Genomic DNA, 25,505 nt, shown 5'->3' with positions numbered 1-25,505 from the left:
TTAATGCTGATCCGAACTTTCTATTCATCAAAGAAACCTGAAAAAAATCTACTCGGCTATATTTCTTTTCAATATAAATAAGATTGTCTTTGTAAACAGCACAACAGAAGCTCAGAGATTCAGACGGAGAGCAGATAAAGCTCCCGCTCAGAGCAGATAACCGGAGGAATGTCTCTCTCTCTCTCTCTCTCGGCTCAACACGGTCCTGTTCAGACCTGCAGGAGAAATGATCCTCACTATCACACTGAGAGAGAGAGAGAGAGAGTCTACAGATTAACACGGCTGACTCGAGCTGACGAGGGCTTAGGCCTTCAGACAGAGGATCAGGAGCTTCTGAGCTTCTCCACACACTGGGATCATGATCGCTATGCGGTTGCCAGGTTGTTCTGAAAAAAAGAATTTTCGGAAGCTTGTTCCAAAATGTAAGATAAGATCATTTACTAAGATACTAAGATGCTGAAAAAAATCCAAGATGGCCGAAGAGGAAAAAGTAGAGGATTATCAAAAAAACAAAAAAATAAAAAACAAATCAAGCGAGGTTTTTTTGTTTAGCATCAATGATTTTTGAACATGGTTGATGTTGATAAACATTGGTATTGTTAATATTTTGATTTTCGGTTTTAAAGTTTTTCTGTTTTAGTGATTTTTATTTCAGTTTTTTTTAATGTCCATATACTTTGTCATTTTTATAATTAAAAAAAAAAATCTAAATATTTTTTTTGAATTGTTTTATTTATTATTTTAATTATATTTAGTTTAGTACTTTGAGTACTTAAAGCTAAATGGAAACAAATTATTTTTATGATTAAGAAAGTCTAAATAGTTTTAAAAAAAATGTATTTATTATTTTTATTTTATTTAGTTTAGTACTATTAGTACTATTTAGTAATGAAAACTAATTATTTTTATAATTATTATATTTTTTTTAAATAATTTTATTTGTATTTAGTTTAGTACTTTGAGAATTTAAAACTAAATTAAAACAAACAAAAAATATATATTTTTTATATATTTGTTTTTCAGTTAACATTTTGTATTGAGTAATGATTTTAATTTTGGATTTTTAATTTAATTTAATTGATTTCTTTAGTTAACGTTAGCATAAGAAAGGTTGACTAGAGATATAATAACTTAACACTGAGCATGCAGTATTAATAAAAATAGTTCTCAATCCAATTATAAATGACTGTTATTTTAGATATTTGTGTGTGCTGTGCATTTCTGTTTGCAGATGTATCATTGTCAATTTGTGTCTTTGTTAGAGTCAGTGTGCTGCCTATGAAGGGAGCTCCCTATTTAGACAGCGAGACGAGAGCATTCAGCCTTTCTCTGAACTGGGAAAATTCCCCTCCACTCATCATCATCATCCTCATCATCATCATCCAGCCGCAGCTCAAGGATGAATCAATGAAAGCCAATGAAGGAACAAAAGCGCCCCCACCTCTCGTGCTCCGTGTCTGATGGAGGGGATGATGCTGGCGATAAGGGCTCGAAGCGGGTGTGAACTGCTGGGTTCAGCGCCTGAGCTCCGTCCACACATGCTGGTATTCGTGACAGACTTCCAGATGGCAGATTTGTCTGGAGTTTGAGCTGGGCATCTCGGGCTTCCCCCACCGGCGCTGCAGCAGATCAGCGGCTGATAAGCAGCTATTTTCAGAGGTGAACGAGTGTGAAACACTTCAGAATACTCCACAACATCAACCAGAATCAGTCTGGAGACAAAGAAAGCTCTTCGAAATGGGTAGGCAATTAGAAAACTTGGGGAAAAAAACAATGCTTTTTGTGGTAATATCATGCAGTTCCATGAAAATAAAATTATGCTTTTTTTAAGCACCCACACCTGTGAGCAGCATGCTTGATAAATTAATATAGGCTAATTAGTACTGATAACAGAAAACCTAAAGCTACAGCTAACTGTTGTTTTTGGTGGAAATGCATGAACTTGCATGTATGCAAAGAAGTAAAAAAAAAAAAAACTTTTTTACCATAACATCCCAGTGCACAGAAAACATTCTCAGAGCTTTCTGGAAAAGTTATGGACAAATACTATTCGATTCAAAGTTATCTGATCTTTAGATTTTTTGAATGACAAAAACATTATTGGTGGAATGATGTTTATCTCTAAAGTTCCACTTGGAACGTTGTTGTTGTTGTTTTTTAAATGTTACTTGTTTCAGAACGTTCAGACAAATTCAAAAGTAACATTTTTTTCCATGGAATGTTGTGTAAAAAAAGAACAATTACAATCAGAAATGACGTATTCATTTTTTTTTCAGAAACTGCGCTAGACAATCGGCAATAATTGCACTGTGCATGTGAGAAGCATGATTAATGGCTTGGTTTATGGACTAATTAGTGAAGTGGCTAACATTTGGTGACTGTACGCAGGAGTTTTGATAACAGGCTTTAGCAGATTACGCTGCAGAGGAGCTCAGTGTGTGTTCTGTGTTCTTCACAGCAGCTGTGTCTCAGGGCCACCCAGGTGTTCCTGCCTCATTCCCACTCGGGCCCCCAGTGACTCCCAGCAGCAGGTGTTAAGAGCCAGAGGAAGGAATTCATTCTTCAGGGTGTGAGCTGATGCTTCTGTTTCCACTGTCACTTTAACCAGAGCCAGTGTGAGAGTCTGCTGTCCAGCTTCAGAAGAAGAGATTCAGTTGACCGTCTGAATGGAATAATTAATGGCATAAATGAACAAGTGCATGTAAACATCAGGATTCTGTATTATGACTCACTTGTGAAGGATAATCATACAACAGCCTTTGCATCATGAACATCTATGATGCATTTAAAATGCATGTTTAACTCTATCTGTATAAATCATTTAAATAAATTTTTTAAATTTTTTTTCATAATATAATGTCAAATTAAATAAATACATAATAAACAAATATATAAAAAATAATTTAAATAAATATATAATATTCTCACTCTCTCTCTCTATATATATATATGCAATATAATCTATTTTTTAAATATATATATATATATATATATAAATAATAATTATTATTTTTTAAATAAATACAATACATTTATATTTAGTATATAATCATAACTTTAGATCCTAGTTGTCATTTCTCTCATTCTCTCTTTTTACATTTTATTTTATTATTTATTTATTTATTTATTTTTATTTTTTTTGGGGGGGGGGGGGCGTTTTCTGTTTATTTAAATAGTCAATAAGCATTTTGAACTCTTAATATATTATTGCTATTTTAAGAAGAAAAAAATACTGAAAAATGAACAAAATATGAGATTATAAAAAACTAATTTAATAGTTACAAAAGAATGAGACTTTTTTCTTATTTTTTAAAATAGTTTGATAGGATGTATAGCATGCTGTAACTGATTAACATTATAAACAACACAATTACTTTTCTTTCTTTCTTTTTTTAGTGTCTTAAATTAGCAGTCCTCTATTTCGAGCTCTAAAAGCCTGTCGTAATGTGACTTCCTGTCAAAGATCTGGCTCTCGTCCAGATGAAACTCTTATTGAAAGTGCCGGCTGATGACAGCTATTGTATCTGAAATCCGGAAAAGCTTGTAAAAACACTTGTTTCCTGGTTTGTGCGGCTCTTGATGCTCAGTTCTGAGCTTCTGGCTGTTTCACGTCCTGTCAGTGTTTCCCTGTTCAACATTAAACCACAGTCGAGTGAAATGACCAAAGTACTTTGAGCAGGTTTTTCAAGAGAATACTATTTAAGTTTTTCTGCTTTAAAATTTCATGGTTAATTCAATGCATTCCTTGCCCGATTGTTTAAAATTATTTGTGAAATTTTACACTAATTTTATGTGTGTGTGTGTATATATATATATATATATATATATATATATATATATATATATATATATATATATATATATATATATATATATATATATATATATATATATATATATATATATATATATATATATATGAAACATATGTGCTAAAGTCTTTATAGGTTTCAGAAAAAAACATTTAAGATTATTATAAAAATTTTTTTATAATTTATGTTTCACTTTAGTGTGTGTCTTTAAGAAACAGATTTCCAAACATCTTTGCAAATAAAACAATAAATAAATACATTTACAAAATACACACACAAAAACCCTAACCCTAACTTTGCTAAATAAATAAATAAATAAATAAATAATCAACAGAGGTGTGATATTAGGCTGACATAAAATAATATATTTTAATTTATTTTAAATAATTTATAAAAATATTGTGTGTTTCTAATTACAAAAAATATATTTACACTAAAAAATAATACCTAAAAGTACTGTACTATTATTAAGTATTTTTGTATGTATTTTTTTAATGATCTTTAAGATATAAACTCAAGAAATGAGAGATTTTTATGAATGTATTATTATTATTATTTAATTTTACATGTGTTTTACGTGTATTTTTAATTTTGTATTGCATGGGGTTCTATTTTAGTGTTTATGGATTAGTCTGTAAAATTAAAGCAGAGGTTTTTTTTTTTCAGGGTACATTTATTGCACATTAAATCTAAACCATTTGTCACTTATACTGTATGCAGATATATATCAGAGAACAAAGAGCTCAAGTCATGCTCTCTGTGATGTTCTCCTCAAATGGCAAGAAATATCCCATTGCATCTGTGACCAGGCTGCACTTTCCCCCTTCACCTCAGTAACTGCATCTAAAGCGGCACAGAGTTGAGTCCTGCCAGACTCGATGAAGACTGACGCTTTAACCAGCCCTGACCTCTCTTCTCCTGATGCATGTCATCGAGCGATGCAACATGGCAGTGATCGCAGCATTACCTCAGCGGCGCTCGGGAGGATCAAAGCATGCACGAATCGGCCAAAAAACTCTATTAGATTTAAAGCATTAAGACGGGGTCTCGGGGCGAGCGAGGGTGGAGGTAAATGGATTTTAATTTAGAAAACAAATTGGTAACCAGTTTATAATGCAACCCAACCCATCCACAGGAGTCAGGGCCGAGATCTCAGGAGACGCGTTAGTGTTAGATTTATCAGCCGCGAGTACAACCTGTTTCTGTTTAGTCTTACAATGAGATTCGGAGGATTTGGGATTCATTTGGGAGAAGTTGCATGAAGGTCGAGTTTTAAAAGAGATGCACGGAGCATCTAGATGAAAAAAATATATTAAAAAAACATGCATCAGGTAGAAATGCTGAGAAGTATTACCAGACGGTCCACGGCACAGATGTTGTGTAATATTCTTCTGATATTTGTTAATACTCCTGCCAAATCAAGCCCTAAATCATATGCAACATTTAAAGGGAAGAAAACTGTGGCATGAGCAAAGAAACACAGACAAGTGGAAAACATGAGACGACGTCACAGATTAGGTGAAATATTTCAGAACACAGACAGCATTTAAAGGACAGACGTCTGTTTAAATCAGGGTTTCCACAGGTTTGATGAAGATCAATTTAAGACCTTTTAAAGACCTTTTCAGGATCAAGTAAAGAGAGTTTAAAGACCAAACTGAAGGAAACTAAAGGTGCTTAAAGGTTCTTCACATGCAGCGATGCCATAAGCAGAAGAACCTTTCAGACAAAGACCATCTCTTTATAATATGAAGGACCTTCTTTTGCCACAAAGATGCATTGGTGGAAAAGAATGCATCTTTAGTTTTACGAGTTCAGGTCAAAAAGTTTTCTAGGAGGAGAAAGTGAGCTGAACACTGAGCATCTAAATGGATTTTTTTGCACTGAAATGCATGCATCAGACAGCTTTGTTAACTTTAGAGAGCCTTAGTGGAAAACTGCTGAGAAAAATGACCCCGCTTTGCTCCGGATAGGCCCTTTCTTTGGGCGAACCCTCTGAAATACATCAAATTGGATCAAGATGACATCAATAATGGACTCAAGCTGCAGCTCCGAAGGAAGCAAACGATCCGTACATTGTTTGATTTCTTTCCTCAATAGCACATTCCTGTTGCGGACGCCGTGGAGCGGGTGACATCAAACGCCTCGTCACAGATGTCATCACATTGGCGTCTGCAGAGCTGTTTCCTCTTATTCCGGGGCTTTATCGCATTACGGAGCACGGTTTTTAAACCCTAAGTCACTCGAGCACCGCGCCAACACCTTAACAAAGCCACAAAATCATGCTGAAAAGTGCATTTAAGATGCAAAGATATCATGTCTGGTGAGCGGCAGGAGGAAAACAAGAGGAAAACATGAGGAGAACGGCACATTTTGAGTAATATTTCTACCAAAAACGATGCATATGCAAAATCTAAAGTACTGTTTATAGCATGATCTGCAGGAAAATATGTGAAGGTGAGAAAAACAACATCACAGATCATGTGTGGAATATTTCTACCAACTCTGACTATTTCTATTTCACAAACGTAAGAATTGCAAGAAATAAACTAAGTGTATAGATATATAAGTGTATATAAAGTTTAACACTCACATCTGACTTTTCTTCTACGAAAAGCAAGTTTATAAAACAGTCACAAGTAGCTTTTATATTCTGTTATTCTCAGGTAGAAACGGCCTTCCATAGAAATGTGAGAAATAAACTGAGAAAAGAGTTTATATCTTGCAATTTTGACTTTTTTCCAGCATAAAAGTTGTGAAATAAAAAAAGTCACAATTATCTTTTTTCTTTTATGAAGTCTGCATACATATTAAACATTTAAAGCAACATATTTGGCTAAATAGTGACCTTTTTGCTGCTGCTCATGCCATGATCTGTCAGGAATTCATTTTTTTAATTAAAGAAATCACACACAAAAAAAATAATTCAATCATCACAGGTTTTGTGTAATAATTCTACCAAATCAAGCCAAAAACTGCATAACTTTTAGTGATGTTCTGCGTGCATCTGTATTTTTAATAAAACAAGTTTAATATCTCATTAACAAAAAAATTGTTCTTGTTTTAATCCTAAACTCAGGGCTTAATTTAGTTATTTTTTTATCTATTTTTTTGCATCTCCAGTAAATGCATTTTGATTTAAGATACTTATTAAGAAACCTGAAAACAAGACACAATTATAATAAACGATGCACATTTCTTGTAGTTCAATGCTACGACTTTCTGCTTTCTAAGATATTTTAAGGCCTTAATTTGAGGAATTATGACTTTGAAGACCTGCAGAGACCCTGTTATTAAATGTGCAAAAACATAATGTCACAGACTGCATGTGATATTTCTTCCAAAGCAATGCCACAAACACATGCACCATTTAAAGCAGCACTAATGGTTTCAGTGGATCTGTGATGACCTCGCCACTGTTTCGAGCTCTATGTGTCTTATCTCTGATGCACGTTTAGCCGTCATCTCTGATTATGAGGACTATTGTGAACTCTTTGTCACGTTCTCAAGGTTACTAATCAAATTTCCGTCCGGTTGGAGAGCACAAAGGCTCTCGCTCTTCACGTCATGAGGTCAGCCAGCGTGCCGGTCCTGCATGAAAGCCTATCCTGGTGTTTTGATTCAGCAGAAGTGAAGGAATATTGGGCTTCAGGTGGGCGCCATGGCCTTTTCATTACAGGACGCTGACGTCAGCTCTTTTATGTGTAAACTCGGGGCAAATGTTGCAGTGCATTAGTTGAATCTTCCCTTAATGGCATTCTGATGTATGAAGTCAATTATGTCTAGAAGGAGCTCTAACACGAGAGTTAAAGATCAGCGTTTGACCTGAATGATTCCTCAAATCATGAACGAGATACTATTATAGTTTCTATTAATATTGCAAATCAGTTTTTATTTTTAAATTATGTTTTCGTTTTAATTTAAGGTAAAGTTTTAGTAAATTTTAAGTAGTTTTTGTTATTTTATGTTTGTTTTTTTATACATTTTATTTCGGTGTGGTTATTTTAGTACGTCAAGGTAAATGAGAAATGTTTTTTTGAGAACTAGTAGATTTTCTTTTTTAGATAGCATGTATTTTTATTTCAACTAACTATTTTTTATTTTATATATATATATATATATATATATATATATATATATATATATATATATATATATATATATATATATATATATATATATTATTATTATTATTATCAGTTGTAGTTAACCCTGTTGTTGTTTTATGTCCAGATGCACCATTTTCACCATAATACAGCTCCAAAAATAAATAAATGAATAAATAAATTTTTATTATGGAAAATAGATTAGAAAATAATAAATAAATAAAAATCACTGGAATAAACATAAAAACAAACCAGATAACTGGAACTATATACATATCAATAACAGAATACACACTATATATATATAGTGTATATTATTATATATTATTAAAACTGCTTGTATTAACATTTTTGTAAGTAACTTTGAATGAAAAGTGTCTGTCAAATGCATAAATGTAAATGAAAACAAGTGAAATGAAGGTCTGTAAACTTTTGTCAGCATTATGGTGAGTTTTGCTCCCAGAAGTGTTACCAGCTTTAGTTAAAAACTGATTCATCGAATTTATAAATGAAACAGAGATTATTTGAGTATTTTGTTATGGGTAAGAAAATACTGTTTGAGTAATTCTCCGTAAAAAAAAAAAAAAAGTTTCTAATAAATGACTCTTGAAAACAATATTCAAATGCGCGCTGGATATATCTTTAAGAATAAATGTGTGACTTTCAAACTGAGGCGAAAATCTGATTTGTCCAAGTGTTTATTTGAGCAGAAATGAGCTTTCAGCTGTCCGTCATCGTGAGCCGCGGAGCTGCAGTAACGCGCGCATCCTTCCATTGTGCGTCTGAGCGCGGACGCGGACGCGAGAGTCTCTATCAGGCTTCCTGTCAGTGACGCGCGGAGACGCGCTCGAGTCAAGTGTGTGCCGCGAACGCGCCTCGCAGGAAATGGCCTTCGGATGCAGAGCGAGCGCATTAAAGCACGCGTGGCGGCTCTGGGTTTGTCATTTCATGACCTGTGCTTGACTCTTTCTCAGATCAGGAGACTGAATGGAGATGGAGAGGCTTCAACAGTGTCAAAAAATTAAAAAAATCCATCTCTCGATAAAGTCCATACAGTAGGAGCTATAAAGGAAATGTGGATTGCATTTGATGAGAAATATTAGAGATTTTGATTAGATGCACTTTTTCTCTGGAGAAGCATCTCGGAAATTAGGAAAATTCTATTTAGAACTTAGATTTACATTAAAATCCTATTAACATTAATATCCATATCCATGCACAATAAAAGAAAAAAAACTATATATATATATATATATATATAAGTATAAATTTTTTTATTGTTTTTAGAAAATTTTATATATAAATAAGCTTTTTTATATTTGTTTATATATGTGTGTGTGTGTTTATGCATTCTCAAAATCTATATATTGTTTTTAGATAATCAATCTATCCATCTCCAAACCAGGCCTACAGTTGTTGTTGTTGTTTTTTTACTTTTGAAAATAAATTCTGAAAATAATAGACTTTTATCACGCATTTCTTCTATTTTGTGATAAAGGTCTGTTTAAAATCTATTATTTTCAGTTATAGCATACTAAATCTCTCCGCCTGCGAAATCAGCCCCGTTCCCCTTCAGTACTCTTCAAGTCAAGTCGACTGTATTTGTAAAGCGCTTTATACAATACCGATTGTGTCAGAGCAGCTTTACAGTGTTAAACAGGAAAATAGTTTTCAAGAAGTCATTTTGTCATGATGATGTCATCATCCAGTTCAGCTGTCGTCCAATAGCGTCTGTGCAATCAGTCAAGCGTCCAGAACTGAGCAAACCAAAGCAGCCAAAACTCTAGAAATGGAGAAAAAACCACCAGTTTCAGTCGGGGAGCCATTCCTCCTCCATCCAGACCAAACCAGGATGGCGTGGTTTCATTCCAAGGCACGCGTGTGTTTAATACTGTCAGGCATTGCTCCTGTGTGGTGGCCTTCAGAGGGCTGGTGGGCGTTTGTACGGCTGATCTCTAACTGGACAGCTGTCTGTTCCTCATGTTCTCATAATAAAGATAGGGAACGCCTCACACGCAGATAAGAAGCAGCCCGATACCTCTGGGTGGAGGAATGAGAAGTACATTAAAGATCATAACCACCAATAAAACACTAAAGTACAAAAGCAGAGTGTGAACTCAGGAGATCTGGAGGGTCATCTGACCCCGACGCTTAAGATGTTTCAGTAGTCTTGTCTAAAACTAAAAGGGTCATAACTCACTGAGGTTATTTGGGGAGACGGAAAACGTCTTCAGTGCACTACAAAATAAAATAAAAAGGCCTGTTCTCTTGCTGTTCTGAGCTCAGCTGAAGGACCTTGTTGCTTGGTTGAATAGTAAACAATGGGAAGCACTCTTTACTCACACAAACACTGGTGTGTGAATATTAATGAAGCTGTGATGGTGTAACTGACCGCGTCCAGACGGTGAGGGCAGCTGGAGTGACTCTGCTGGAGCTGGTTCACAGCTGCAGATCCATCATTAACCTCGTTCTCCATCAACAGCTCACTAATGAGTGCTCAGGAAATCCCTATCACTGCGGCCCTCTGGGAAACCGGCACCATACAGGCCTCCGACGACAAACCGCAGTCATCTACACCTGATGCAGTGTGCATTACCCATAAAACCCTCCAAGAGAGTGTAAACCTGCACGTAACTGGCATCAGAATAAACTCTTCTGATTTACTGCAGAACTCACTACAATGATGCGACGGTTTCATAGCAGCTTTCTGCATTACATCACAGTTAAATACTGAGGGTTTGATATATCACAAACAACTCTGTCCATCCTCACCGGGTCCTCAAAGTAAAAAAGTAATGGACAAAAGTAAAAAAAAGTAAGGAGCTGAGAGAAAAAGAGGGGGAAAAAAAGTAAAGTAAAAGTTTAAAAGATTGAATGTAAAAGAGATTAAAAGGAAAATAAATGTTGTAAAAAGATGTTTAAAAAGTAAAAGACATAAAAAAGTAGAAACTAAAGGGTTATTAAAGAGTAGGTGTTAAAATAAAAGATACCAAAACTTAAAGCTTGAAAAAAGACACTGAAAGTGAAAGAAAAAAAACTTAAAGAGATAAAAAAAAAAAAAAAACAGTAAAAGACACTGAAAGCAAAAAATAAAAAATAAAATAAAAAATGCTGGAAGTAAAAAAAGAAAAAAAGACAAAAAAGAAAAAAGAAAGAGAACAATTAAAAAGTAAAGGACTTTAAAATGAACTAAATATGCTAACAGTAAAAGATTCAAAAGTGTAAGACAAAGTAAAAGTAAAAGACAAAAAAAGTAAAATAAATGCTGAAAGTGAAAAAGAAAAACAAAATGACAAAAAGTGAAAGAAAAAACTAAAATATGCAGAAAATGAAAGACTAAAAAGAACATTAAAATGTTAACGTAAAAAAAGATGCTAAACCACTTAAAAAAAGGGCGAAAAAAGTTTTAAGACTTACAGGTAAAAGACACAGAAGAAGAAACTAAAGGAGATTAAAAAGTAGGCGTAGATGCCAAAGCTTAAATAATCCAAATAAAAAGTAAAGGAGATTAAAAGTCAATGATTCAAATGTAAAAGACAGTAAAAGTCAGTGTAAGTGTGAGCTGTCCCGTCACGAGGGTCAGTTCCCAGGTCCTCTATCAGCTCTGGTTTAGACTGCATCAGCTGAATGTCACGCCGCCCGGCGATCAGATTCCTCTCTCGTCTCTCCCACACAGATAGAAGAGACCGCAGCTGCGCTCCGTCTCCACACGACCTTCACCCGCCGCACCAAACCCAGAAAACCTCATTCTGAAGATGCTTTCACACACACAACACCCGAAGCCCCAAGGTGATTCAATAGCAATTCTTCACTCTTCATATGAAAGCTTCTTTATGACACAGAATAATCAACATTGTGACAGAATTGTGAGATGGAGTAGCTTTGCATATTTTATTTATATTCTTTTAAATTCTGTAGCGGAATAAGCTTCCAAAGGTTTATTTTCCACACTAGAGTCAAGTCAAATGCACTCTCACAATTGTTTTTGTTTATAAAATGTAACTTCAAAGGCGTTTCATTGAAAATGTATCACTTACCAAAATAACTCTTTTTGTGCTTCATATGGAAGCTTAATCATGACAAAATAGAAAAGGTAACTGATTGCACTTTTTATATCACAATTTCTTGCAATTAGATCTCCTTTTTTTCAAAATTGCAAGATATAGATTTAGAATCGAGTATAAACTCAAGAACTGAGAGATATAAACTTGCATTTCAGAGAAAAAGCACAGAACTGCGAGATATATCAACTATGCAGAGATACACAATTGTAGCATTTTTAAAGTTTTTATTAATAAAGGCGATTCAGTGACAAGTCTTCACCTACTAATGGTTCAGAGGAAACGATTAGAGTTTGTTTACTGCTGAATATCACTGAACATCTTCCTTGGATGCTCTGCAGTGAATGGGTGCCGTCAGAATGAGAGTCTGATAAAAACATCCCAATAATCCACAGCACTCCAGTCCATCAGTGAACATCTGGAGAAGACAAAAGATGAAACACATCCAGCATTAAGATGATTTTAACTCAAACACATAGAGTCTATAATCCATAATAACACTTCCTCCAGTGAAAAAGATTTAATAATACAGCGATTATCAAATAATAAATGCTGTGATTTAATAAGTAATTAAGTAAATGTGCTACGAGTTTATTTATTCCATTGAAAAACCACCAAATGAAAAGCTTGATTGTTTAACGCTTGAAAATGACAAAATTAGGATGTAAACAATTGTGCTGTAATTTTTATTATGAAATTATTAATTAAATTATATAATTTTTATTAAATGCACCTTTTTTTTTTACAGTAGAATAGCATGGTTATATTTTATTTCTTATTTTAATAATTTTTATAATAATCTCTATAAAAAATAAAAGGATGGCACACAACAAAAAACAAATCTTTATTTGATATATATATATATAGGTGTGCGTGTGTGTATGTGTGTGTGTCTGTGTTTATGTATGATTGTGTGTGTGTGTGTGTGTAATTTTCTAAATATATTTCTCTCCATTTATTTGAGGTTTATTATTAAATATATTATTATCACAATATAATAATCACAGAAAAACTATAAAAATATTGCAATATCAGTTTTTCCAGTATCAAGCAATTAAACAAAAAAATGATGCACATTTATTTAAAAAGTTTGATCAAGCTCGATCAAGCACCCAGTCAAATTCGTGGTACTTCTGCTTCATTTGACACACTGGAAATGGAAGTTCAAGTCTAATGCGCAGTGCATTGTGGGATGCATGTTTGCATGTTTTGATATAATTGCACAAACTGCACACAGCAGGTAAGAGTCTTGGTGAGATGAGGAGTGTGTGACCGTCTCCCTCTGCTGGATCTGTGTGTAATACACTTCATTCACTGCACTCAAATGCATGATGGGAAATCAAGCTGCTGTTCAGATAATCCTACTGCACACTGCCAGCTGCTTACAAGGAACAGTATAAGAGACAGTGTGCACAAACAAACAATGCGTTATCTGGTTGTACACTGTTTGGTCTCTCAGGTATATTTGTGCACTGTGTAGTTTGCATACTGTCCACTTTAAGAGTAACACAGCTGTGCAATTTAGTTTGGTTTGGTTCAGAAATCATTCACTTCACCACTCAGTGTTATATTAGAATGAAGATACGACTGAAGTTGAACTGTTTAAAAAAAAAAAAATTCATTGTAATTTTAACGTTTTAGTAATTTTAATGAGTGTTTTTCTCAAGTTCATTATAGCCTCAGAGTTTATTTATTTATTTAATATTACTCAGGGTTATTTTAATATATTTTTTATTAACTTTGGGGATTTATTTTTTAATTTTCCATTTTAATTTTAGTTTTATTTATTATTATTGAGAAATGTTCAGGGTTTTTTTTAGTATTGAGATACTAGAATAGTTTTTAATTAATATTTTGAATCCGTTTTTATTTTTTGGATTTTCCATTTTAATACATAATAATAATAATAATAATTTCAAATATAATTTAAATAATATAATATAAGTCAAGGTTTTAGTAGTTTTGTTGTATGTTTTTGCATTTGCATTTGTTCATATTTGTTATTATAGAATTGGATGAATATTATAATTTTTATATTATTATATTATTATATTATATATTTTATATTATTAAAAACGATATTATTATAGTTTTTATTAATATTTTTGATTTTCCATTTTAATTTTAATATATAACAATTTAAAATACAATATTTTTTTGCTGTTAAAAAGCAAATACAAAAAATAATCATATACTTTTATTATTAAGTATATAATATATTAATATATACTTTTATATTGTTTTATGGTTTTCTCAAGATAATAGAAGCAAATCATTTTTCTCTTACAAAATTATCACATCATTTTATTATTATAAATTATAATTAATATTATATTATCACAAATTATTATTATATTATAATAATTTTGGCTGATAATAAACAAACAATAATAATAATCATATTAAATAATTAAATTAAATTAATAAAAAAATGTGAAAAATAATGAAAGGGTTAATAAATATCAGATGATTTTATTATTATTATTATTATTATTATTATTACTATTATATGTTTTGTTTGGATAATAAAAGAAGCAAATGTTTTCATAAAAAATAATCAAAATGATTATGATTTTTTATTATTAGTTTTTTTTTTTTGGCTGTTAATGAGCAAAATTTAAAAAAGCAGATGCTTTTATTTTTATGATTATTTCTATGTTTTTTTAGCTGATAATAGAAGCAAATGAAAAAAAGGGCTGTATCATATGGAAGAAGAAGAGAATATGACAGTGAGAATTATAGATTCTAATAATATTACATCTTTTTTCAGTATTTTTGATCAGCAGAAGACCTTTCTCCTGGCGTCCAGTCATCTTTATGACCCTACTTCTGTCCACTGTCCCTCAATATAGGCCTATATCTAATTTTGTGAAGAAATATTAGATATTTTATATATTTTAGGGATGTTAGCATTGTGCCAGTATTTTTCATATCCTTCTATAATAGTTAGACTCAAGCTTTACATGTATTGATACTATTTATTTTTTATCCAAAGCGACTTTTAAGCTCAGTATTTTTTTTTTTTTTTTTTTTTTTTTGTGCGTCCTTGGTATTAAAACAATAAAACTCCTGGTCTATAATAAGCAAATTTGGCCACATATTAAGTAATTCAAGAAATATTTAGAGAGCTCCAAACGTTAAACTGTAAGAATGTTTTCGGTACAGTAGCCACGGGGCCGAGATTAAAGCATAGATTGGATTTGTTTACCAATAAAGACATAATAAATTGAGTTTACCGCGAGCTCGATCGGACAGGCCTGCGCGTTCGTGTGTTGCGGGGACGCGCCGCGCGTTCAGTGACTCAGTGGAAGTGTTTCGGATCGACCGCGCCGCGCTCAGCTGCTCTCCGAAACCAAGTGTCACCTCGCCGGCCAAAAACATGTCCAAACTGGAGCAGATCCTTATCCTAGATCCCCCAAACGACCTGAGGTTCAGAGGTAAGTGAGGAACGCGGACGGTCGCCGTGTTTCGGTGAAGTGTAATCGGGTTAATGCGGGAAGGGAGCACAGGCCGCGCTGGATCCCCGAGTTCGAGTTTACTGACAGGCGGCCACTCCTGTTCGCGAGTTCCCTGCACACGAGCCGCCGTTTTCCGGCGACACTGAGGCGAAGCGCACCGGGTGTCGGTTCAGTTTTGATCTGCAAGGCTGGCTAGCACTGCCAGATCATTTCCCCGGGGTAAAATAGAAATGAAGATGTTCGGTGCTTACGTAGATGCGTTTCAATAAAGAAACAAACATTTACAATAAAGTCCCGTGACTGTACCATGATATTATTTAGTACTATGGTATAGCTATGATGGTACTTTCAAAACGTTAAGTAAGTAAATTCACCGATTTTTGGACATGTCCCATCAAGGTACTAACGTTACCTCATGAAGAAGTGAAAAATTCGCATTACCGTGGTATAAATCAAAGTACCATTGGTTTACTATCTGATTCAATCTCTAACTTAATCATCTTACTTTCACCGTGCTTTATTATGTAAGAGTATATTTATTATATCATTGTTTGTATGGTACTGCCCTTATTTAAGGATAAGTGACATTACCATGGACTTATTTCAAATACGTTAGAGCAGATATTTTCTTAAGATGTGTGTGTTTGTGTGTGTGTGTGTATATTTAATTTAATATATATATATATATATATATATATATATATATATATATATATATATATATATATATATATATATATATATATATATATATATATATGCAAAATTATATAATATATGTGCAAGTTTTCCCCATCCTACAATTAGTTAAAAGCTATCTCTGTAGTTTCTTGTGTAAAGACACAATCTAAAATATTATTTTAAAGTATGTTTTTATTTTTTATATGTATTTATTTATATCTTCCTCATTATTTACTTCTTAATAAAACACATTTATTTGTTATTTCCGCATTTGTTTTAATCAAAATTTATTTATTTTTATTTACTAACTTATTTACATATTTTTGTATTTATTTCAATCATTATTTATTCTTTATTATTTTAAGTACCGTAATTATTGTTTACTCTTTATATATTTATTTTAGTACTTTTATTTATTATTTATTTTAATCTAATCATGTATTTTAATCTAAAATTGTAATTTCACATTTAGATACCTTTTAATTAATTATTTTGTCTTCCTAACTAACTTTTTAATTAATAAAACACATGATGTATTTATTTATTTATTTACGCATTTGTTTTAATCTAATCTTATTTTTATTTATAAACTTATTTACATATTTTTGTATTTATTTAAATCATTATTTATTAGTTATTATTTTAAGGACTGTAATTGTTTACTCTTTATTTATATATTTATTGTAGTACTTTTAAATGTTCTTATTTACATCTATTTATGTATTTACATTACAAACATTTGCATTCAGTGATTTAGCAGAAGCTTGTTATCTAATCAAAAATCAACGAAGTGTTATAACTAGTCTTATAAGTTATCTTAAAACAGTGCACATCTTGAATATGTGAGGGATTAGTGTAAAGCTCATTGGGTTGTTACTACTCTGTTTGTGAACGTGTTTGAAGCAGCAGTTTGTGGTTTGAGTGTGTTGTGAAACAAGTATTCGGATATTCAGGTGATGTCGACACGACCAATGAAGCAGCTTTATTCTCCTTGTACGTTCTTTTAAACTGGTGCATTTTTTTTTTTTTAAATGAAACTTTTTTTCGGTGGAAAACCGAATGCACCCTAGTGAGTCATGTTAATGGTTTGGTGATGGAATTCATTCACTCTTTTTGAAGAGTTTTGTATGATTTTAAAATACTGTTTTAACCTTGTACCAAAGTTTGTCATTTATTTACACCTTTTTTTTTTTTTGTGGTCGGTACCATTTTTGTTTTAGAGTTTTGAAACAGTTTCTTCTGCTCACCAAGGTTGCATTTATTTGTTTAAAATACAGTAAAACTTTTGCAATATTATTAGAATTTAAAACCGCAGTTGAATCCAGTCAAATCCCTAATGTGTTTTCATGTTGTCCTGAGCGGCTGCAGAAGAGGAAGAGGCTTGTCATGTTCTGATGGGTCTGTAACCCAATAAATAAATGAGGTGACAGGAAGAGGAGCCCTGAGCTAAATACATTCCTCTTTCACTTCAGTCGTCCTCCTGTTTCAGAGCCCTGCGTTGCCATTTTTACACACGGCACTCGAGGTTTGCTTTAGTTTCAGGAAACTTTAATGCCATCATGGTGGCATGGCACCATAACAATTAACTTAAAATTGATTTTTTACCTTTTATGAGCATTTTGTTTAGCCTTAAGGCCAATTTTTGTCCAGCCTAATTAAATGTCTGCATCATATTTTGTCAAATTTAATCAATGAATTCAAATAGTGAGACACTATAAGACTGTTACCAATCAAATGAAATCAGTATCAACTAAATTTGTGTTTGCGGTGCATCAGAATTTGTATCTGAAGTGACGTTTAGATGCATTCACACAGACTGTTAAAGCAATTTAATTAATTCTGCAGTTACAAGTGCATTAATAATGTTTTGATCGGTAATATTTTTTAAAAACTGATATTTTAAATAATTTTGGGGTGGGGGAAGGGGAATTATACTTTAAATGTAAATTTGAAAAATGCCAGTAGGTGGCAGCAGATCAATAAAGGTGACGAATGAATCTTTTGAATGAATGAAACATGAGTGAGTCATTCATTCAACCGATTCGTTCAAACGGCTGATTCATTCAAATCCCCTTTATTTCTATAGCGCTTAATACAATACTAATTGTGTCAAAGCAGCTTTACAGAGTGTAAACGTGCTGATAATGCAAGAGGACAATAGAAAACAGTCGGTTTATCAGTTAAAGTCAGTTTATTGATGATTCAAGTGATTCAGTTCAGTTCTCTGATGGTGACAAGGAACTAAAACTGAAACCTTGGGAGAAATACTTCTGTGTGTTTCTCAGAGACGTAAAACTGTTCTGCTTTGGCTGAAACTAAATAGGAACTTAAATGTAAATCACTAAAAATTAACTTTTGTTTATCGAACGGATCATTAAATCAGTATCGCATTTGCTGTTTTGCTGATGTTTGGAGAAAAATTCACTCTTTGTGATATTAACTATATCAGATTATATAAATATAAAAGCCACTTATTATGGCTTTATTTTGCTCCTTAATCTTGAATTTTGTGGGAATTTCTAAATGTATTTTAATACGCTAAATCATGATGATTAATTGCATCCAGAATAAAATTTGTTTATTGTCCATTTATTATTTATTGTACGAAATTTGTTTAAGATAAAGGTTTTGGCACTTGCTATGTGAACGCGAAATGTTGAAAAATAAAAATAAAAATCATGGACATGATTTGAAAAGGTTAAATGACTCACTCTTGTATTTTCCGTCGTCAAAAATGAAATTAATGGGAAGTGAATTTCAGCTAGTGGAAACGTTTGGTACTGCGCCCACACAAAGCCTTACCGAAAGCTCGTTTTTGAGACCTCACTTAAAATTTGGAACACAACTTATTTAGATTTATGGCTTTGATATTCATGCATTTTTAGAGTAAAACATGTTTTTGAAAATATATTTTTATTTTATTATATACTATGTTTATATTCTGCTCTTTTAGTATTAGTTTTTTATGTTTTGAATTAGCTTTTTATACTATATTATAGTTTTATTTTTAATAATTGTTTTTATTAAGTTTTTGTTCAAACTAATAGTAATACTACTTTATTTTTATTTAATTTATAGTTTTTATGTGCTGTTATTTTAGTATTTATACTTTCTATATACCTTTTTGTTTTAGTTAAATATTACGTAATTTTATGTGCCTTTTTTGTATTTTTTTTATTAATATTTGTTTATTTTAAAAATTACTATTTAGGTTTCATTTTATTCCATTTCAGTTTTTTTTCTTTTAATTTTATCATAGTTATTTTAGTGTACTGTAATATATTTTTTTATTATTTTGAGTCAGCTTTTTATTTATTTTAACTTTAGTTTTTAGTGATTGTTTGCTGTCTGTCATTTTTTTTTTAGCTTTTGTTTATACCTAAACGATGATATTTGAAATAGTTCATTACCAGTTGATAATTTCCAAGTTTTTCTTCTAATATTTAACTAGAGCTATCAGTGTTGTGTAGTCTGAGATCAGGGTTAGTGAAGGGTTATACACACACACACACACACACACACACACACACATGTTTGACCTGAAGACACGTTGTATTTGTTGTCGTTTTCTGCTGATTAGATTTCTCTCTTGATGTTTCCATACGGTGCTCTCTAATGTTATCTGATGTTAAACCGCGTTCTCGTGTCTCTCCCAACAATCCCTTCTTCTCAAGTCCATCCGAACTTAATTTCCAAGGCCGAGCATCTGGTGTTCTGTACAGTGTTTACATCCATTCCTGCGCTCTCCTCTAATCCACTAATATGTGACATGCACGGTCATAAGATCCTGGCTTTGAGGCATAATTCACATCATCTCATTTCATCTGCTCTAAAGGGAAGAGCTGGAGTGGGATTCGATTCTTCCCTGTTTGCTGAGCATTTTCATCTTAATCCTGACCTGAAGATGAATTTCAGGGCTAGTCTTCAGCTTTAACCTGTACTTAGATGAAACTAATTGTTGTCTGTGATGACATGAAGCTGGTATAGGCTTATATGAATTATAAAATCACATTTTGGACCTGCTTTTATGCACCGCTGGATTCGCAGAAGTTTGTTGCATTGTGCTTTCAAAATAAAAGTCCCACTTCCTGCAGCTTGAATGCTCTTATATTTGATTCCAAAGAGTGCATCATGGGATACTTGATAACCAGTGGTGTATAAAGCTCTGCTAGAGTTATATTATGGGCGGGGCTTTTAAATATTGATTAATTTTTTTGGGGGGAATTTTAATTTGTTGTTTTGATACATTTATTACACTCATTTGAATTTGTACAATATTTATTCGTGTTGAGCTGAATGCATATTTGCCGATTCAAGATATTATAATGCTAACTTATTGAATTATTTACTTCTAAAACAGTTTATCAACATTATATCTGTTTAGACAAGTAGCATATTGATGTCATAAAAATATCCTTAATATGGCTGAATTTGTTTAAAAAAAATTAGAAACATTGTAAGCTACTTATTATAATGCTTACATTTCCTCAGTTATTCAAACAGTGAGAAAAAAAATGTGCAATATAAAATTTAATTTCTGAATAATATTATATAAAATTATTTGTTTCAGAATCACGGTTTTCAAAATATTGATCTGCTTGTACACTTATTAACTCGTTAAATCAGTTTTAGTTTTGTATAGAAATTAATACTTTGGTTTAATTCATAGTTGTGTACAAAGCTGATTTCTGTTATTTATTTATTAAGTCAAGTTTGTCCATATTTCGATTAGTATTTTAATATTCACAGTTGTATTTTTAATGAATAAAATATTTATTTTGCATTTTTAATTAATTTAATTTAACCTAACCTAATCAAATTGTATTTAATTTATTATATATAATTTTTTCTTTATTATATATAATATATAAATAATAAAATATATATCATTTGAATTAATTTAATTTAATTTTGCTTGATTGCTTCACAAACGGAGGAGGCTGAATCAGACCTGTTTTATCTCTTGTATATTATGTTCATGCGTCATGCATCAGACTGCAGGTTAATCTCATTTATTCTGCTACGACGCTGTCTCTGTTGTACCCTTGAACTTTAGTGCACTTCAAGCACATGTCAGCTTTAACACGGTTTTCTGAGCCTCGGTGTTCTTCACCTTTATGGATCACATGCTTCTAATGTACTGAGTGTTTGTTTGTTTGTTCCAGAGAGTCTTTAACAACATATTCCACAAGTCTGTATTTCATGTTGATGTGCAACGTCACAAACAATTGAAGAAAAATACATTAATTTGTCTTTTATGTCATTGAATTAGGGATGCACCGAAATGTAATATAAAGTGATTTCATAAGACTTTTTAATGTAGGTAAATATATTTTTTATTGATACTGAATCAATATTATTATTAAATACAAATAAAAAAATTGTCAGTGCATCCCTACCATGAATGCAGCATATTATCATGTGATGTTTTCTGTATTCTGTGATTGGTGACCAATCGCTCTTCTCTTCTCAGGTCCTTTCACAGATGTGGTCACTGCTAACCTGAAGCTCAAGAATCCCTCGGAGAGGAAAGTATGTTTCAAAGTGAAGACCACAGCGCCGCGCAGATACTGCGTGCGACCCAACAGCGGCATCATCGACCCCGGGGCCACGCTCGTCATCTCCGGTCCGTCTCGTGTCTCTTACGTTAAACTCTGTGTGTGTGATTCTGTGCAGATCCGTCACATGATGCATGTTTCTAGATTATTTTGTGTCTTTGTCTCAGTTATGCTGCAGCCGTTTGAGTACGACCCCAACGAGAAGAGCAAACACAAGTTCATGGTACAATCCATCTTCGCCCCCGCAGCCGCCACAGACACAGAAGCCTTGGTGAACCTCCTGCTGCTTTCTATTACACTGTGTGTGTGTGTGTGAGAAAGAGAGAGCGAGAGAGAGAGAGAGAGAGAGTGTGTGTGTGAGCGTGTGAGAGAGAGTGTGTGTGTGTGTGTGTGTGAGAGAGAGAGCGAGAGAGAGAGAGTGTGTGTGTGTTAGCGTGTGAGAGAGTGTGTGTGTGTGTGTGTGTGTGTGTGTGTGAGAGAGAGACCGAGAGAGAGAGCCCGTGTGAGTGTGAGGGAGAGAGAGAGAGTGTGTGTGTGTGAGAGCGAGAGAGTGTGTGTGTGTGTGTGTGTGTGAGAGAGAGAGACAGTGTGTGTGAGTGTGAGCGAGAGAGAGTGTGTGTGTGAGAGAGAGAAAGAGAGAGTGCGTGTGTGAGAGAGAGAGAAAGAGAGAGAGTGTGTGTGTGAGAGAGAGAGAGTGTGTGTGTGTGTGTGAGAGCGAGAGAGTGTGTAATCCCATCTTTCATTCTTCTGATTTTAATCTGTAGTAATTTTGCATCATTTCTCTTTTCTCAAAATAGCAAACAAACCATACACATTAATTTAAAAGTTTACAATGAAATCACTTAGTTTTTCTACATGGAATATTCAAGGTCTAAACTCCTCAGTCTTTGGCCTAAAAAGTAGACATTCTGATTTTATGAAAGAACTACAAGACCTAGATGTCATCATCTTACAGGAAACCTGGTGTAGAGGAGATGCGTTCACTAGCTGTCCCTCAGGATACAGAGAGATAATATTACCATCCGTCAAACTCTCATCAGTCACACAAGGGAGAGACTCGGGAGGGATGATAATATGGATTAAATCTGAACTGCCCATAGAACTAATAAAAAAAGAACAACATCACTTGTGGCTAAAAATACAAAAAGGAATGATATCAGCATCTAAGCCTGTTTTCCTTTGTGCAGTTTACATTCCACCCCTCGAGTCTCCGTATTTCCAAGAGGAAACTTTCCAGAACATAGAGAGAGAAATCAGCCATTTCCAGGCCCAGGGAAATGTGCTGCTTATGGGCGATCTAAACGCCAGAACAGGAGCAGAATTAGATTTCATCGAATCGCACGGTAGCAGATTCATCACAGGCAATAACCACTTATACCTTTCTCACCCCAGCAGACAAAACTGTGATGAAACGGTGAACGCTCACGGACGGCAGCTGCTGCAGCTCTGCCGAGGACTGGCTCTGTACATCGTCAACGGGAGACTGCGAGGAGACTCGCTCGGCCGATACACCTACAGCTCAGCTCTGGGGAACAGCACTGTAGACTACACCATCACAGATCTAGACCTTTCCTCTCTGAGGGCATTCACAGTCAAACCCCTGAAACCTTTCTCAGACCACAGCCAAATCATCCTCTATATAAAGCAATCTGACACATCACCCCAACCAATTAGGACCCCATATCAAATGAGCAAAATAATCTCTTTCAAATGGACAGAAACCAGTGCCAGTAATTACAGCACTGCCGTCGATTCTTCAGAAATACAATCCCTCATACATTCATTCCAAATACAGGAATACCCTAAAAACCAATTCGGCATCAATCAGGAAGTACAAGACCTAAACAACATATTCTACAAAACAGCACAAAAGAGTAATTTGGCAATCGTTAAACCAAAGAAAAAATATTTAGATACTGACAAATGGTTTGATTTGGACTGTAAGGCTCTGAGAAAAAACCTCAGAAACTTATCAAATCAAAAACACAGACAACCAGATAATCCGGACCTCCGACTTCTTTACTGTGAGGCACTGAAACAGTATAAAGCCACACTCCGGCGGAAAAAAGCACAGTTTTTGCAAAGCCAGTTTGAAGAAATTGAAAAATCTATAAACTCACACAAATTTTGGGATAAATGGAAATTGCTATACAAACCAAATCAAGAAGTTCTGGCAATCCAAGATGGGGAGAAGTGGAAAAACCACTTCCAGGAATTATACACCCCAACTGAAATTCAAAATTCTAATCAAAATGAAATAATTAATAAACTAAACAATTTGGAAAGATCAATTAAAACAAACCAAAACCCTTTAGATTTCCCCATAACAATGAAAGAATTGGAAGAAAAATTAGGAGTCCTTGAGTCCAAGAAAGCCTGTGGTGTAGACAGCATCCTGAACGAGATGCTGAAACACACAGACCAAAGCTTCAGACTGGCCATGCTCAAACTGTTCAATGATGTTCTGTGTGTAGGGTTCTTCCCTGAGATCTGGAACAAGGGCCTCATCAGCCCCATCCACAAGAGCGGAGACAAACTAGACCCCAACAACTACCGAGGCATCTGTGTGAACAGTAACCTGGGGAAGGTTCTCTGCAGCATCTTAAACGCCAGACTTTTACACTTCCTTATGAAGCACAATGCCTTGAGTAAATCCCAAATTGGCTTTCTTCCAAAATGTCGCACTTCCGATCACATTTTTACATTACAAACACTAATTGACAAATATGTACATCAAAACAAAGAACAAATTTTTGCTTGTTTCGTTGATTTCAAGAAAGCATTTGATTCAATCTGGCACGAAGGATTATACCTAAAGCTTATCGACAGTGGAGTAGGGGGGAAATTCTATGATTTGATCAAATCGATGTACACAGCCAGCCAATGCGCTGTCAAAATTGGAAACCAAAGAACCGAATTTTTCCCCCAGGGGCGCGGAGTGAGACAGGGATGCAGTTTAAGCCCCACCCTCTTCAACATTTACATCAACCAATTGGCCAATATGTTAGAACATGCTCCCTTTCAAGGTCTCACTCTCCACGACACAGAGATCAAGTGTCTACTCTACGCAGACGACCTGGTCCTCCTGTCGCCCACTAAAGAGGGGCTTCAGGACGGCCTGGACCTGCTGGAGGATTACTGTCAGTCCTGGGCCCTGACCGTCAACCTCCAGAAGACTAGAGTCATGATGTTCCAGAAACGCTCCAGATCTCAGGGACCAACACACACATTCACACTCTCACACAGAACCATTGAGAGCACAAAAGCATACACCTACCTCGGCCTGAAAATAACTCCAACTGGTAACTTTACTTTGGCTGTGAATGAACTCAAAGAGAAAGCTCAGAGGGCTTTCTATGCCATAAAACGATCAATCAAAATTGACATCCCAATCCAAATTTGGCTCAAACTTTTCAAATCAATAATTGAACCAATTGTTTTATATGGCAGTGAAGTGTGGGGTCCTTCTATAAAATTTGATTTTTTAAATTGGGAAAAACATCCGATTGAAACTCTACAATTAGATTTCTGTAAAAGAATACTCAAAGTCCAAAGAAAAACACCAAACAACGGATGCAGGGCAGAATTGGGCCAATACCCTCTCCTCCTCAACATCCAAAAACGAGCCATCAAATTCTGGAAACACCTGAAAACAAGCGACCCCAACACGTACCATTATAAAGCCCTCAAACAGCAAGAGCTGAGCGTAACGAGGAGTCCCCTGTGCCAGCTGGTGCTGAGACTGACTGAGCTCTCTCCTGCAGAGATCAGCTCGCCTCAGCACACACACACACTCACACACATTCGGCCTGCACAAATTATCAACACA

General features: G+C 34.0%; 1 protein-coding gene across 2 annotated transcripts in view; it reads left to right on the top strand.

Moving 5' to 3' along the window:
- The first annotated feature begins 15,234 nt into the window (after positions 1 to 15,234).
- LOC113112403 (vesicle-associated membrane protein-associated protein A-like) overlaps positions 15,235 to 25,505 on the top strand; it is an 18,061-nt gene continuing 7,790 nt past the window's right edge. Inside the window, exons 1-3 of one of the 2 annotated variants that reach the window (XM_026277953.1) lie at positions 15,235 to 15,416; positions 21,592 to 21,744; positions 21,844 to 21,947. In XM_026277953.1, coding sequence (XP_026133738.1) covers positions 15,359 to 15,416; positions 21,592 to 21,744; positions 21,844 to 21,947 — 315 coding nt within the window. In that variant the 5' untranslated portion in view covers positions 15,235 to 15,358. The remainder of the gene's footprint in view (positions 15,417 to 21,591; positions 21,745 to 21,843; positions 21,948 to 25,505) is intronic. The other variant, XM_026277961.1, reaches the window with a different exon arrangement.

This window comes from Carassius auratus, chromosome 2 (assembly GCF_003368295.1).
Source record: "Carassius auratus strain Wakin chromosome 2, ASM336829v1, whole genome shotgun sequence".
In the NCBI taxonomy this organism is placed as follows: Eukaryota; Metazoa; Chordata; class Actinopteri; order Cypriniformes; family Cyprinidae; genus Carassius; species Carassius auratus.
This window is presented reverse-complemented; position numbering and strand designations above follow the sequence as displayed.